This window comes from Cryptomeria japonica, chromosome 3, assembly GCF_030272615.1.
Source record: "Cryptomeria japonica chromosome 3, Sugi_1.0, whole genome shotgun sequence".
Lineage (NCBI taxonomy): Eukaryota > Viridiplantae > Streptophyta > Pinopsida > Cupressales > Cupressaceae > Cryptomeria > Cryptomeria japonica.
Genome location: NC_081407.1, coordinates 78,317,103 through 78,333,071, shown reverse-complemented (window position 1 = coordinate 78,333,071; position 15,969 = coordinate 78,317,103). Strand labels below are relative to the sequence as shown.

The 15,969-nt window shown below is 39.2% G+C and overlaps 1 protein-coding gene across 1 annotated transcript in view; it reads left to right on the top strand.

Moving 5' to 3' along the window:
- LOC131032273 (DNA repair and recombination protein RAD54) overlaps window positions 1-15,470 on the top strand; it is a 187,230-nt gene extending 171,760 nt beyond the window's left edge. The window contains 1 exon segment of the mRNA XM_059218068.1: window positions 15,275-15,470. Within this exon segment, the coding sequence (XP_059074051.1) occupies window positions 15,275-15,470 (196 nt within the window).
- The last annotated feature ends 499 nt before the right edge of the window (window positions 15,471-15,969 follow it).

Below are 15,969 nucleotides of genomic sequence, written 5' to 3'. Positions count from 1 at the left end.
GTTTAAACCGACCTTGTGTTCGTGAACTTAGTGTATGTCAATGTGATGCCACATGGAGCTGAGGTGGCGAGCATTCAGAGGTCCGTGAAGTTTCCATCGACATGGTTGTTGGAGTAGTTAGTTGGCATTAAATGAAACAACCACAAATCATGAGTCGATAACAGATTGATGCGACTCAAGGAAGAATGAACGACAGAGAAAGATCAGGGAGTTGTTGGCACCTGGATCGAAGCAAAGAAATCAGATTGCAAGAGGTCCTCGAGAAGGAAACAGTTGGGTCATAAATGAGTCGACAAACTTCAAGGCTGGAAATCATGGTCGGGTTTGCTATTTTTGGAAAACATACTTTGGATAGATGAAAAAGGCGTGATGGCTTATTCCTCCAATGCAGGTGTGCCATCCAAGGTGGATTGGATCAGATTCGATGCAGATTTGGTCGGGAGAAGGAAACCGTAGCCACCCTCTGTTTGAATTGGTTCTTGGCGAGAAAGCTTCAATTTAAATATTGCGGCCTAAGTCAGATAGTGTGGCTATTGAAGGGAGAAAGAAGAGTGTGAAATTATTGTCTGAGAGCCGAAGAGAATAAACACTTGAAGTGTTTGTGAGTGAAGATTGTACCGATAACGAGAAGCAGGGTAAACCGGTGTAAGGAAAAAACCGACAGAGTGAGCATAGAATGTAGAGGTGACAAACTGAAAGAAGCAGTACTTGATAGAGAGTGACCAAGTGTAATTTGTATTCAACAGAACATGGGGAGAGAAGATTAAGGAGAGTTAGAACTAGCAGGAAGGCTAAGTTGCAGTGTGTGTTGAGCTGATACAAACCGGTAAGATAGAAACCGACAGTGCAAAGCTTTGAAAGGTTGCAAAACTTCTTTTGTATATTTGAGTTTTTCATATTGTTTACACTAAGTAGGTGCTTAGTGCAGGGGTTGTAGCTCCTTTAGGTTGTGTTGGTGTCTGTTTCATCATCTACCAAACATTAGGATAGGATACCCGAAGGTATTCTATCCTCTCCTAAAAATTCACTACTGATTCCAAGGTCTATATGTGCGAACAAGCGACTTTAGTGAAATAGCTCCTTGGGTAGTGTATGCTAAAAATGTCAAGGGGGACTTACGTTTAACAACTGTCTTGAATTGCTGGACTTAGATGGATTTAGCAATTTTAGGCTCTTCTTCTTTTTTGGATTTTCTGGGATTTAGACTTTTAAAAGAAAGGAGAAAAGAGATAGGGTTCAAGAAGGCTAATCTAATCCTACGAACTCCAGAGACAGTGTCGATTGGGTGCTCTCGAGAAACCAAACCTTGCTTCGCCACACTAGGGACAACTACACAAAGCCGGTGCAATCTTGAATGGATTGTGCTTATGATTAAGATGTTGGGATGCACAGAGGATGAGCTCAGGCTAACTTTGCATGGTGAAATGGAAATCATCCATTCACAAAATGTATGAGCGGAGATACACCATTGATTGACACTTATCAAATCCTTCATTCAAATTAACAACAATGAAAGCAAATTTAGATTAATTTTAACTAGGTGTTGAGGAAATTGAAACCATGCAAATCATTCAAACAATAGAGATTACAAAGCAAGCGCACAAGCAATATATTATCTGGAAATGACCTTACGCAACAATACATCAAAAACCTCACCCTCTCCAAATGAGAGGAGGTAGCCTTATATAGTTTTTCAAAAATAAATGAACGACCGAGATCAAACAATGATCAAGGGCCCAGATTGAAAGCTATAAACCCTAATTAGGGTTTCCCAAAACACTATCAACTCGAATGAATAAGAAAGTAACATGTGGTACAACTGCTAATCTCACTGGGGTGAGCGCCTACTTTCCTTTTTTGCAGAATCGATGTACCTGGACACAATAAGCTTGACCTCCTCCATAGGGACACTTGTCAAACTGCTAATTTAAAGTCGATGATGTCCACATCATCGGTACGTGTGGCGACGATACCTTCCCACTCAACCGCTTGGGCAAGAAAGTTCTCATCGATGAAGAGAAAGTTTGCAATCTTTGAAAGATCGCCCTTGTCAATCATCCCTGAATCCTTGAAGAAGCTTGACTGAATCCTGGCTCTCAGGTTCTCTGCCTGCAAGTGCTTCTCCCTTATACTCTCTTTCTTCCAGATCTCAGACGCTACATGAAACACCTTGCTCAAAATCTCCTTGACACTCTCCTCAGTCTCAAAGCACTTGGTCTCGGATTTCTTCCAAACTTCAATCCGGGTAACCAAGGCATAATACCAGGTGTTGAAGTCATACCTATCTCCAGCCTGTATGACACCTACATCTACCAGACTTCTCTTCGACAACCCCCAGATAACCTTCAGATGAGGAAGTATTTCATCTTGAATTTCCTCTACGTCCTCCCAATTGGTAGCTAGATCTTGGATACGGCTGACCAGTAAAGAGGTCGACTCATGTGCTGACACTAAATTTTCTACCAGTATATCTGCACGTGCTGAAGCATTTGAAATCCACTCCTTGGGCTGTGTGAATGTACCCTTCATATCCTCATAATCCTTCACTGAAACCTGTTGAAGAGGCTGTGGAGGGGTAACCGGGATCTCATGGTTAAGTGGCTTGGTAAGATGGAGAACATACTTTGTCCATTGCTAGTTTTCTTCTTCAACCTTCTTTCTCTTCTCTTTCTCCTGAGCTAAACTTGCCTTCAGAGCGTTACAAGAGTCATCGAAATATTGGACCTCTTGGTCTTGAGTGGGCTTGCCCAACTCTATGGTGGTGATCTTGTAGTCATCTGCGGCAAAGTTGTCCCTAGTTTTTCCTTCTCTAGGCATCGCTATTTGAACTGTTCTGAATCCTGCACTGTCTCGTTGAATCAGAGAAAACTTTCTGGCGGGCTTGGGTGGTTTAGCTATAATTGGCTCATTCACCTTCTCCAGGAATGTTGCTGTGACTTCTTTGGAACAGGTCTCCTTGGGGACCTTAGCCTTTATTCTTTCCCTTAGCCAATCCGGGATAGTTGGTTGCTCTACAATATTCTGGTCAAATCCATCATCTGTCCCTCCTGTGTTCGTAGCTATGCCATCTAAGAAGACTGTAGTCGCTTCAGTTTGCTCTCTGTCCGGACTTTGGACCACTTCCTTCATTACTTCCTCAACTGAGGGAGAAGGCACTCTCACTTCATCATTAATCATGCATATGTTCATTTCTTGTTCCCCAATTGCGTTGTGATCGGGTATGATAGAAGCGACACTTAGGATGGATTGGCCTTCTCAGGACTCCCTTCTTTCTCCTATAATCTTCTTTCCTGTGACCTTTACGGAGCTTCCAACTAACTCCTTCCTCTTTCGAGACCCAACACTTTCTGGATTTCAGGCATTACGTGCAGAGGTACAAGGATTGGAGGGCAAAGAGTCATCCACTCCCATCAGTTCGTAGGTTAAGGTCACACCTTTGGACTTTAATTGCTTTGTCCTTTCATATGTCCACCACCTGGAATGCTCAACCACTGTCCTCATGAGGTCTGCTAGATCTGATTTCTCCCCTTCTGCCCAATCTAGTTGGTCAGCAACTCTGAATACCTCTGTTGCTCTTACCATGCTCAAAGGAATTCTCGACCAAAACCTCTTCCTGATCTTGAAACTATCGGCTGCGTTAGCCCAATAATCTTCTAGATCAGCCTTGTGTTCAAATGTCATTCCTTCGACCTTCTTTATTCTGTGGAATGGATCGAAATTCCTTCTTGCCTTGTACTGATAAAAGGGATACCAGGCTAGCTCCTTCTCAGCAGTCGCAGCAGCTTGTGACGATGGGCATGTCTCCAGCCCATTACCAATTGTAAGAGAGGAAGTTTCTGCCTTCTTTTGTTTATCGCTTTGAATCACCATGTATTCCTCCAATTGCCTTACAACCTCGAGCAACACCACTCGGTTGGTATGGTAAGCTAGAAGCTTGTATGGAGACCCGGAGAATCCCTGAATTCAGAGGTAAGTAAACTTTGGATATTGGATATACGAATACCCGAATCGACTGATGAAGTCCATAGACACTTCAGAGAGTCTCTGGTGCAGTCCACCTTGCAATGTCCAGGTGATGTGCATGAGGAAGGTATCATTCACTCTTTTAAAATGGAAATTTTCTTCCATGTGGAGCTAGGGATAGCAATCATAGACTGGGAATTGGTTCTCTTTCCATGCCTCCTGGCATTGAAGAAGGTTCCTAATTCCACCTTGGTCAGCAAGAACATTGTGCACAGTGGAGACATATATAATTTCCATGGCTGGTATTGTGCATTAGCCTTGAAGAAATCAGCTTATGAGAACGCCCAATCGAGTTGTATGGAGATGGAAGGATTAATTTAAGACATTCAGATGAAGATCCTTGCCTCGATTGAGGAATTATTGGGTGTTGATGTTAGTGATGCTAGTGGTTTACACTTAGCCGAATTAAGAGACGATGAAATTTATGTATTTTTGCCAGTTGGACTCTTTGCAGAAGAGTCAAATAGATGACTTGGTCTCTTTGTTGATTCATGTTCATAATTCGCAGAAGCTCATGCCTGAATGGGAGAACACTTTGAATGCTTGCTCGGATTCATTGGATGTGATTGATTTACAGCAGGATACCTTGCCTAGCATTTCCATGGAGGAGTCAGATTCAGTATTGGCTAGATTCTTGGAGTGTGCTAGGAGAGAGAGAGAGAGATGCAGGGAGGAATCTTCTAGAAGATTCCCTATATGATGACTAGATATCTTTTCATTGGGCCATATGTTGGTGGCACTATTTTTGATGTAACCCTAATTAGGGCAATTCTAGGGTTTTGTTGGCATGATCTCGGTCGTTGATCTTGGATCAATCTGGGCCATCCATTTTGTAAGAGACTCTATATATGCCCCTTTGTCTCTCATTTGTAAGAGAGAGTTTTTGTAGAATTGTTGGTATATGCTACAACTATTTGAATCCTAGTCATTGTTCAATTGTTGGTGATTTTGCTCTTCAAGTGTTGTATTTGCATTGATGGTTCTCAATTCCTCCAAGTTAGATTAGAAATTAGATTAGAATTTATTTTCATGTATGTTAGATTGAGTGGAAGATTTGTTGAATTTATTTGTGTGGAATCCTTAATCCATACCACTAGCGCCTTGTGTGGTCAATTGGAATTTGAGTAAGCATAACTTCAACTATTATGCGTCCGTTGACAAGCATCAATTTGGATGGTGTCTACGTTTGATGGTTATAGTCTGAAAATCATTAAGTATACCTTAGATGATTGCACTAAGCTTGTGTCAATACCTGATTGTGAGACCTTGCCTGGTTTGATTCCACTAGATCCATTCATCATTTCCTACATTCCTAGTTTTAGAATAGATTTCCTTAACCCTATTCTTTTTCCCCCTTTTTTAGTAGGAAGTAAATCCAGAGCCTTATTGATAAATCTTAGGTCGTCAGCACACCTATTCCGCATCATTCATGATAATCCAAACATTTGCGTAAGTCCCCAAAGTGAAACACAGCAATTCACATCAACCACTGAACTTACCCACTCGTCAACACCTGACATGTAGAAACCTTGGAATCATTTTAGTTGATCTCATTGTTAGCATCTGAGGTGATTTTGTTCAAGAGAGGGTAAATTACCTTGGTACTTTATTCTGAAATGTTTTGTGCATAAAAAACACATCAACATTCTTTTGGCGCTAGAAGGAGGGCCTGAACGCACTGAATGCGTAGACAATTTGACTTCAAATCTTGTTTGTAGGAGTTATCCAGGACTTTTGTCCCTACTCCCACGCTCAACATTCTTGCAGTCATTTGAAGATTATGTTCCAGAATGGTGTTGCCTGAAGAAGAACTTATCCAAGGTGAACAAAGAGATATCATTTCACAATTCAACACTCTTGCTTGGAGAAACCAAAGTAGTCACGCTGAATTCAGACAAGTGAGAAAAGTGATAGACAAAGAAGAGCAGTTGGGAAGCTTGCCTCCGATTATCATTGTTCTTGGAGCAGTTGATCGTGAGAACCAGTCTACCAATCAGCCTGGAAGAAATTGAACCTGTTGAAGATTTCAAGTTAGTATGAAATACCATGGTGCTGCTTGATCTTGATAGAACGAGCGAGCTTGAATTGGACGAACTTGAGTTCGAGCAACCGAACCTGGGAGATGAAAGAAAGATTATATCCAGTTTGAACAACTTTGCCTGGGAAGTAAAAACAAGTGCACCACAATACATCGGAGTTTCTCTTATCTTAGAAGAAGAAGAAGAGATAGCTGAACGAATTGACGAACAAATTGAGGAGTAGATTGAAATAGATTTACTTGCTCAAAGATTACAACAAGTCCGGATTGATCCTAGATAGATCACCCTGGATGGCATCAATTCCTTCTCACCCGAGAGACTTCAGAGGATTCTAAGATCTACTCCTGGAGATCGAAGACATTGTGAGTTGAGGACTCCTCGCAGATCCAGACTTGGAAGGCGGGAGGCTTCACCAAATTCAGATATAGCATATAGAGATAGAGTATTCAATCCAAGGGACGTGCTGAGAGAAGACAATACTTTTCCAGATCCTCCAGATCCAAATCAAGAGGAAGCTCAGCAGTTTCGACAAGAAGACCAGGAGATGGCCGAGAATCAAGGACCACCCCCAAATGGTGCTACCTGGTTGGTTACCAACCCGTCACCGCTCGCATTCAATGACATTCATGAGATGCCGAAGAATCCGGAGAATTTTTGTTCAAAGTACAATGCTAGCGACTCAAGCCGGATGACGGAAGATCACATCAAGATGTTTGAAGACCATTTGAGAAATAGACCGATTGAGTATGGAGATGTTGCTTGCAGGCTCTTTTTCTATTCCTTGGGAGAAGAAGCGTATCATTGGTTCATCCATTTACCTGCAGGATCCATCACCTCATGGGAGGAATTAAAAGAGACATTCATTGGAAAGTTTGGAATCCAAATTTCCCCATCGGAGTTGCATAGACAGTTTGTTGAGTGCAAAAGGCAAGAGAATGAACCTATCAATTCATTCAACAACCGATTCCAGAAAGCTTACACAAAGTTGCAGACTCCTTATCTCATTCCAGATGCTCGAGAGATATATTATCATGCTTTAGATCCACTTACAGCTATGTTTGTGCATACTCATCCCTCTCCAGCAAATTTGAACGAAGCATATGCGAAGGCAATAGAAGTTAGTAAAATATTACGTCATAATCTTAGTGGACCTTTGCTCAATTTGGGGTCGCCCGCGACCGCCAATCAAATTTAGAATTTAAGCCAAGCTTTGGTGCATCAGACGCCGATAATGAATCAAGTTCCACAGCCGATGTATCCAGTTGCTCAACCATCAAATCAGTTGGTACTCCATCCTGGAGCACCCATTTCTAATGCTCCGCAATCACATCTAGTGTACTTGCAAAATGTTGTAACATCCACAAGGACACAGGAGGAGAAAGAAGAAATGAAAGAGTTAATAGATCAAGTAAAGAAATTATTTACAGAGGTTACTCACCTGAGGAACCAGAACAATTAGCTCTGCAGTATGCATAGAAATTATCAAGGTGGTAATGAAAACAGCAATCAAGGTTACCAAAGTAACAATCAGAATTATCAGAACAACAATCAGAATAACCAAGGATATCGTGGCAATAATCAGAACTATCAGAAGAGAACGTGGAATATTGTGCCCAACAATGGAAATGTGCCGTCACCTCTTGACAATCCGCCTGCTTCGGAAAGTCGACCGGCTGACAGAATTTTCCTCGCGGAGGCTGCCTTATCAAATTGGTGTAGATTACACAACACTAGTCAGCATTCAGAGTTGCATTGTCCCGAATTCAAGGTTGCTGCTGACATTTTCCAGCAGGAAGTGCGAAATAGTGAAGCTTCAGAAAACATTCCAACGACGGGATATGAAATTGTCCCCACTACAAGATATGACCAAGCATTAATCATTGAGGATTTCAAGTTTCCTCCAGTTTATGAAGAAAGTTTAATGTGCGAACAAGGTGGAAGATTCCCTCCAAAATCGGCAAATGGACCTATGGTTCCGCCCAATTCTCAGTTCCCACCTGCTTCAGCCAATGGACCTATTGAAGATCCAGATTACTATTTCCCACCATTGAATAACAATGTTTTAGTTGAAGGAATTAAAGAAGTGTTTCATCAGTCGTCAGGAAACACTGGACCAAGAGTTTATCAGAGGAATCAGAGGAATCAAGAGCCTTTAACTACTTTCGTTCCTCCGAACAATTTTGCTATGCCACCAAATCCAAGTGCTAGCAATACACCAAGCTATCCACAAGATTCACCTGAGTATAGACAGAAGAACATTCCCCCTCAAGGAGAAGAGTTGAAGCGGCTGAGTCTATGTGTGTTAGAGGAATTCAAGAAAATCAAGGTAAGCCTATCATTGTTTGAACTAATGAAGGTACCTGATATCAGAGATACATTAATGAATGGATTAAATGAGAATACTGCCGGGAGAGCATCAGCTCAAACCAGTTCCAACATTCAGAGAGGTTCAAGTGTTCCTCAAGCGAGCATAAATGTTGTTCAAGATGAACCAAATATTCAACAGTCATAAGAAGAGGCATGTAGTGTTCAAGATTCATCTAATATGCCCGACAAAGAATAATTAGTAAAGATGACAGATGTGCCAAAGAAAGAAGATATGCTAGAAGGCAAAGCTTTTCTCACAAGAGATAATGTAAAGAGAGTTAAGGATTCACTAGTTGTGACTGAAAATCCTAGCAAGGATGAAATCCCTCCTAAGAGTGAAATTGCTTCTGTCGAGAGCACGGTTAAAAAAGATGAAGTTTCCAAAGAAAGTGTGAAAAAGGAAGAAAGCTTGCAAGTCCATAGGGATAAGCCAACAGTGAATTATCAAGATGAGCCAGCCCCATTCTTACTTTTAGTAAGGATTTTTGGCAAGCTTTTACATAATTGTCTGGTGGATTCCGGAGCTTCAAGTAATGTAATGCCAAAGGCTATATGCGAGAAATTGGGTCTCATTCCCATACAGACTAGTAAAAGAGTTACACAATTAGATAAGATAGAGGTACCTGTGATTGGAGAGTTAAACAATATTCATATGCAGTTGGCTACGGATCCAAGAGTCCAGCACTTCATAGATATATTAGTTGTAGACATTCCAGACGGATATGGCATGCTCCTCAGTCGAGATTGGTCATGAAGATTGAATGGTTACTTTTCGACCGATTTCTCTCACATGTGGCTGCCATGGAGAGGTGTACCAAACTAGATCAAGATAGATAGTACCCCAAGATTAAGATTGATGATAATAGAATATGGGGAAAACAATGAAATTCTTTTCCTGGAAACAAACCTAGGAAATTACAGACCGAAAGTTGCAGAGGTTTTGATGCTTCAAAACCCAGTTGAAAAGATAGAAGAAAATCATGAGATTGTGAATTCCACGAAAATTGTAGTAGAAAGTGATCATGATACAGATGAAGAAATTGATATGTTTGAAAGTTTCAGAGGATTTGTATTCAAGAATATCCAACAGGGAGTTGAGTTAGGCAACCGTGCTCGCATTCAAAATTTATTGTTGCCTAATTGGTGTCGAATTCATGATATTGCTGATTCTGAATTCTCTTGCGCAATGTGCAAGGTAGCTTTGAATCAAATACACAAGAGAATTCCTGAAATTCTGACACTTGAAGGAATTAGAGAGGCCTCTCCTAGGCCAGATGAAGAAGTTACAAATGAAATCAAAGAAGAAATACATGACGAAGATCAAGTTTGGACATTGAGATTTGATGGTTCAAAGTCAAAGAAAGGGTCAGGAGCCGGATTTGAATTGATAAGTTCCTCTGGGGAAACTTATTTGGCCTCCCATAGATTGTAGTTTCCATGTACGAACAATGTTGCTGAGTATGAATCCTTAGTTCATGGATTGCTGTTAGCCATTCAGAAGAAAGTGAAGATTTTACATGTGTTTGGAGATTTAGAGATTGTAGTAAGACAAGTGCAGAAGCAGTATGTCTGCCACGACAAAAGATTGACAAAATACCGCAACAGGATATGGGATCTCATCGAGAGCTTTGATGCTTTCAATATCAAGTCAATATACAGATCACAGAATCAAGTAGCAAATGTGCTTGCACAGGCTGCTAGTTCCTTGGCACCCATCGCCATGGAAGGATTGAAGAAGTTTACAGTGGAACTCGCATTAGTTCCATCCGTACCAGATAATGTCACCAATTTCCAAGTTTTTGAAGATGATAAGCATATATTAGATTTTCTGACAAATACAGATGTTTTCCTGAGTCAGGTTATTGATGAAGAGGAAGCCGAAGAAGCAGAATATGATTCAGATGGTATCCTAGAGTTGAAGACAAACTTCATTCCTAAGGGAATGATAGAGCTAGAAAGGATGTTTGATAGAGATAAAATGAAGATTGAAAGATTGCACAACTCAAGTGGAAGTGCTTGTGAAACAGTGAATTTGGGAAATGACAACGAAGTTAAGAATGTATTCATAGGGAAAACATGCACACCCAGTGAAAGGGAAGGCATATTAAAGAATATGAGAGATTTTCCCGATGTGATTGCATGGGGATATGATGATTTGAAGACATATGATACATCAATCATTACACATACCATTCCCTAGAAACCAGACAGTAAGCCATTTAGGCAGAGATAGAGGCCAGTGAACCCTTTGCTGGAGCCTCTTATATATCAAGAAGTGAAGAAATTGCTGTCAGGAAGGATTATCTTTCTTGTGCGACACTCAACATGGGTCGCCAATCTGGTCCCAGTTAGAAAGAAGAGTGGAGAGATAAGGCTTTGTGTTGATTTTAGAAATTTGAATAGAGCATCAGAAAAAGATAACTACCCACTTCCATCATTGGATGAGATTTTACAGATCGTGAATGTATCGTAGATGATGTCCTTTTTGGACGGATATTCAGGATACAATCAAGTGATGGTAGAATATGAAGATAGATTAAAGACAACCTTCACTACAAAGTGGGGTACGTTTGCATACAGAAGGATGCCATTTGGCTTAATCAATGCTGGAGCCACGTTCCAGAGAGCTATGGACATTGCATTTCAAGATTTGATTGGAAAATGCATCATTATTTACATGGATGACATTACAATTTTCTCAAGGAAAAGAGAAGATCATATTGAAGATTTGAGAAAGGTATTTCAAAGATGCAGAAAATACGGAATATCCCTTAATCCCAAGAAATGCATATTCGGGGTTACAGAAGGAAAATTGTTAGGACATATTATCTCGGAGAAAGGAATCTCCATTGATCCAGAAAGAGTTGAGGCTATATCTAAGATAAACCTCCCGAGCAGTAAGAAAGAACTGAAGTCCTTCTTCGGTAAGATTAATTTTGTGAGGAAATTTATCTCCGGATTTGCTGAGATAATATGACCACTGAATGAAATGTTGAAGAAAGATGCTAAGATGGATTGGACGACAGAAGCAAAGAAAGCATTTGAAGAGATCAAGTCCACCATCGTTGAGGCTCCTGTTTTGGTCAGTCTTGATTATGCGAGGCCTTTTTATGTGTATTCATTCTCCTCAGAACATACTTGTGCTGCAGTCCTTACACAGAAGAACGAAGATAAAGATGAACATCCCATAGCATTTATGAGCGCGCCGTTGAAAGATGTGGAGCTGAGATATCCGAATGTAGAAAAACAAGCTTATGCTTTGGTGAAAGCAATAAAGAAATTTAGACATTACATTTTGAGGACAAAAGTTTATGCCATTGTCCCAGATGCAACAGTTAAGACGCTCCTTATGCAGAATGAATTAGGAGAAGGAAGAGGAAAGTGGGTCGCCACTATCCAGGAGTACGACATTGAGATACAACTGATGAGACTTGTTCGAGGTCAAGCCTTAGCGCAGACTCTAGCAGTTGATGGACCTAGATTAGTTCGACAAGTCTATGCAATTGAAGATGTCACTCCAGATGAATGGTATAAAGATATTGTTTGCTATTTATTGAACCATAGATGCCCCGCGCATATGGGCCTAGCTCAGAAGAGAGCATTAAGATTGAAGTGTCAGCATTTTATGTTACAAGGCTTGGTTTTATACTGAAGAAATCATGAAGGAATATATTTGAGATGTGTTGGAAAGAATGAAGCTAAACAGATTGTGGAACATTTTCACAACAGATTTGGGACAGGTCATGGTGCAAGCACACCCAGTGAAACAATGTCCATTAAAATGATAGTAATGTCTATGAATATATGGTTGTCTTTGATGAAAAGGCTTTCTCCAACTGTCCATGTTCTCCTTTGAAGGTGAACTTGTCTTTGGTAGGATTGTACTTTCTTTCTTAATCTCCTCCTTTTTGTCCTTCATAAAAGTCTTCATGTAATTACTTGGTTTTCCATCTTCTCTTTGTGTAGAGTCCACGTCCTTAGAGCTGCTCGCCTCTTTTGAATGATCTAATTGTTTCAAAGAGTTTTCTAACTCCTTCCTTAAGGATTCAACTTCAAGCTTTAATCTATCACAATCTAATTCTTTTTCTTTGAATTGATCTATCATTACATCCTCAGTTTGTTTGGCCTCTTCTAGTTGTACTTTCAGATTTTCAATTATTTCATTTGATTCTTCTTGAGCTTTACACAATTCTTGAATTTTTGCCTTTTGTTTTGCAATCTTCTTTTTGAGCTTTTCATTTTCCTTGTAAGCATAGTGAAGTTCTTCCATGAGATCTACATCCTCTTCTTCACTACATGCCTCTTTTTCTTCTATTTCACTCCCAAGGTCATCTTCATTTGTCACTTCATCATCTGCTATTGCCATGTGTATTCCAAGTGCCACCTCATCACCTGTGCTAGCTTTTATGTTATCACATGTATTTGATTCTATGATATCAATACAATCATCACTGCATATAGAATGGTTTTCTCTTTCAAAGAATTCATCATCTATTACTTCATTCCTTATACTTGCTGCCTTTTTATTTATACTCCTTTTAGTATTTCCTTTTCCCTTATTTCCTTTTCTTTTTCCCATATGTGCTCACACGATCTACCTTCAAGCGGTTAGGCTTTATAGAAGGAACCGGCTCTGATACCAATTGAAGAGCACACGTTTTTCAACTTCAATCATAAGTATATAACTTATCTCATTAACATATTCATTGCACACCAACATTCATATGTGATCTAAATAATATGAACACAAGTAGAACACGAGACATATACGTGGAAACCCTTACGGGAGAAAACCACGACAATAAATGCTTTTATATAAATCTTCTTTTACAATGTTCGTAGGCACCAACCTACTAGAGGCACCAACCCCTAACTTCGTTTGTGAGCACCAACCCACTGGAAGCACCAACTCCCAAATCTGAATTTGTGAGCACCAACCCACTGGAAGCACCAACTCCCACTTCTGAATTTGTGAGCACCAACCCACTTCATATAAATCTGAATTTCCACCTTTACAATGTTGCTATAACAACAGATGATGGACTTTGATCTTCTCAAATCTGTTATGATGAATATTACTAATCAGTCACATAAAAAGTATCTTCTTAATCTGCTATTAATTTCTCATATCCCTCCTATCAAATATACAATTTATCTGCTCATGCAAAGCCTTCACAAATCTGAAATGATCTTCTATATATTCTTATTCAGCTTGATCATGTTCCTTCTGTTTATCTGAATATATTTTCTTTATGTTTGCATGTATACTCTTTATACAATTCACACATCATATTACTTTCTAAAATCTTTTCATTCTGTGCACACCACAGACAGCGAACATCCCTTCTCTTCTCTGATTTATATTCTCAATGTTAACTGTTACTCACTCTTATATCACTTCATGAATCTGATCTAACACATTCCATAAATCTGCCCCAACACTCTTTACAAATATGATCTAACACTGCTTTATGGCTGCTCAATGACTGATCCAAAACCTGCTACAAATAGGGCACAAAATCTGTTCCAAAATCTGATGCAATTTTTTCTTCAATCAGACATAAAGTCTGCTCCAAATCTGATCCAAACTTTTGTACAAGATTTGCTCATAAGTTCTTCATAAAATCTTCATAAATCTGATATATAGTTCTTCTCATGTACTGCACACACGTAAATCTCAAGGATCATTTTATTCCATATTCACACACATTCACACGTATGTGCTATGCTCCTTTCAGTAATAATCACACACTCCTCACATATTCCACTCACCCGACTCTTCCATCATTCAACATATATATCCTTATCTAAAAGACAGGTCTTTTCACAAATGAGGAGTCACACAGCTTCAAAATACTTTAACACAATTACGTTAAATGTATCTCTATTATATTCTTCATCGCACCCTTTCAAAGTTTATCAAGAAGGTAACTTTAAGTCTATGTCTTTTGTGTATGAATCGTATTATTGTTTTTAATTGAACATCTCATCTTAAAATATCCGCACCTTTCTCATTCATATTCTTCCTCTATTATCACGTGTCTTCTTCCATGGTCAAGTGGCATATATTCACACTACTTCATTATGTAGATGTTTGTATTTCTTTATTCATCATTAATAATCAGTGCATGTGTATCTGAGTCTTATGTATGTTGTTAGTATACTGTGACATATCATTGTATACAGAGTCTTCAATACATGTTTGTATACTGTAGAATATACTGCAGTTTTCTATATTCTACTGTCATTCTCTACACTGGCATGCTGTCATTTTGTATCTGTCTTAGTCTCTTCCACAACTTTGATTACTGCACCAATATTTTTCCTTCTATGGTTTGGTCATTTGTTGCTGTAATCATGTCTTTCTGTTTATGTACAGCATTATATATCAGAATATACAGTATATATTCTCAGTCACTGTGCTCTGTAGCCATTTACTGAGACAATATATATATCAGTTTGTTGCTTAGTGGTTCATTGTCTTTGTAAGAAGATCGCTGCATTGATCACTGTATACCCACATCTTGTACATGGAGTTCATCTTCAAAATTGATCATCTGTTAATGGAGATGTCTTCATACATCTTGTACATGGAGTTCATCTTCAAAATTGATCATCTGATTATGGAGATGTCTTCATACAAATCACAGCTATCCAATTCCTTAACCATCACCTTTGACATTGATGATAGTCTTCTTGCATCTTTGACATCAATGACAATATTTCCATCACTTGGTCCTAAAAAGTGTTCGATCAATGTTATTTCTCATTATCTCCATTCTAACAGATACAAAGTTTACTGTTTCATCAGTTCATCATCTGAATAATAATTTGTTTTTTAATAGGTCAGATATTCACGAGAATATGGACTGTCAACGATGTAAGCTAGATGCATCAGGAGAATTTCCGGGGTTTCAAGACCTAGCTTCAGACCCAGTGGAAAAACTGATTCCAGATGAAGATGATAATTCAGATATTGGCAACTTTGCAAAGATTTCTGGTTGCTTAGATAAGCAGAGACAATCTGAGAAACAGGTTTAACAAATATAGTTTATATGTATATATATAATCATGAAGTAATAGTTCTGTTTATTCTAAACTCTGAAATCTTTCTCACTTGTTAATGCCTGTTTTAGTTAGGATCACCACTAGAAGAAGATCTTAAAAGCTGGGGACATCACGAGCTTACAGACACGGTTCCAGATCTTATCCTTCAAGCTGCAGCAGTTGATGAGGTGAGTGCTGGGATATTTTGAAATATATCTGCTTGAATTTCAGACTGAAGTAACAAATTTGAAAGAACAAGCAGTCATTTTTTTAGTTTAAAGATAGACTGTTCTGTTCTCACCATTCTTTAGAAGTTTTTCACGGACTAATAGAAGTTCTGGAGATGGAACACGACTCTTACTTCAGCAGTTGGTATTTTCTCAATATATCTATTAAAAACGAAAATAATTTTTTTGCTTCTACCGATGGTATTTGCTCTTATTTACTGCAAACTGATCAATACTTACTTTTTTGTCTGTTGTTTAACTTATAT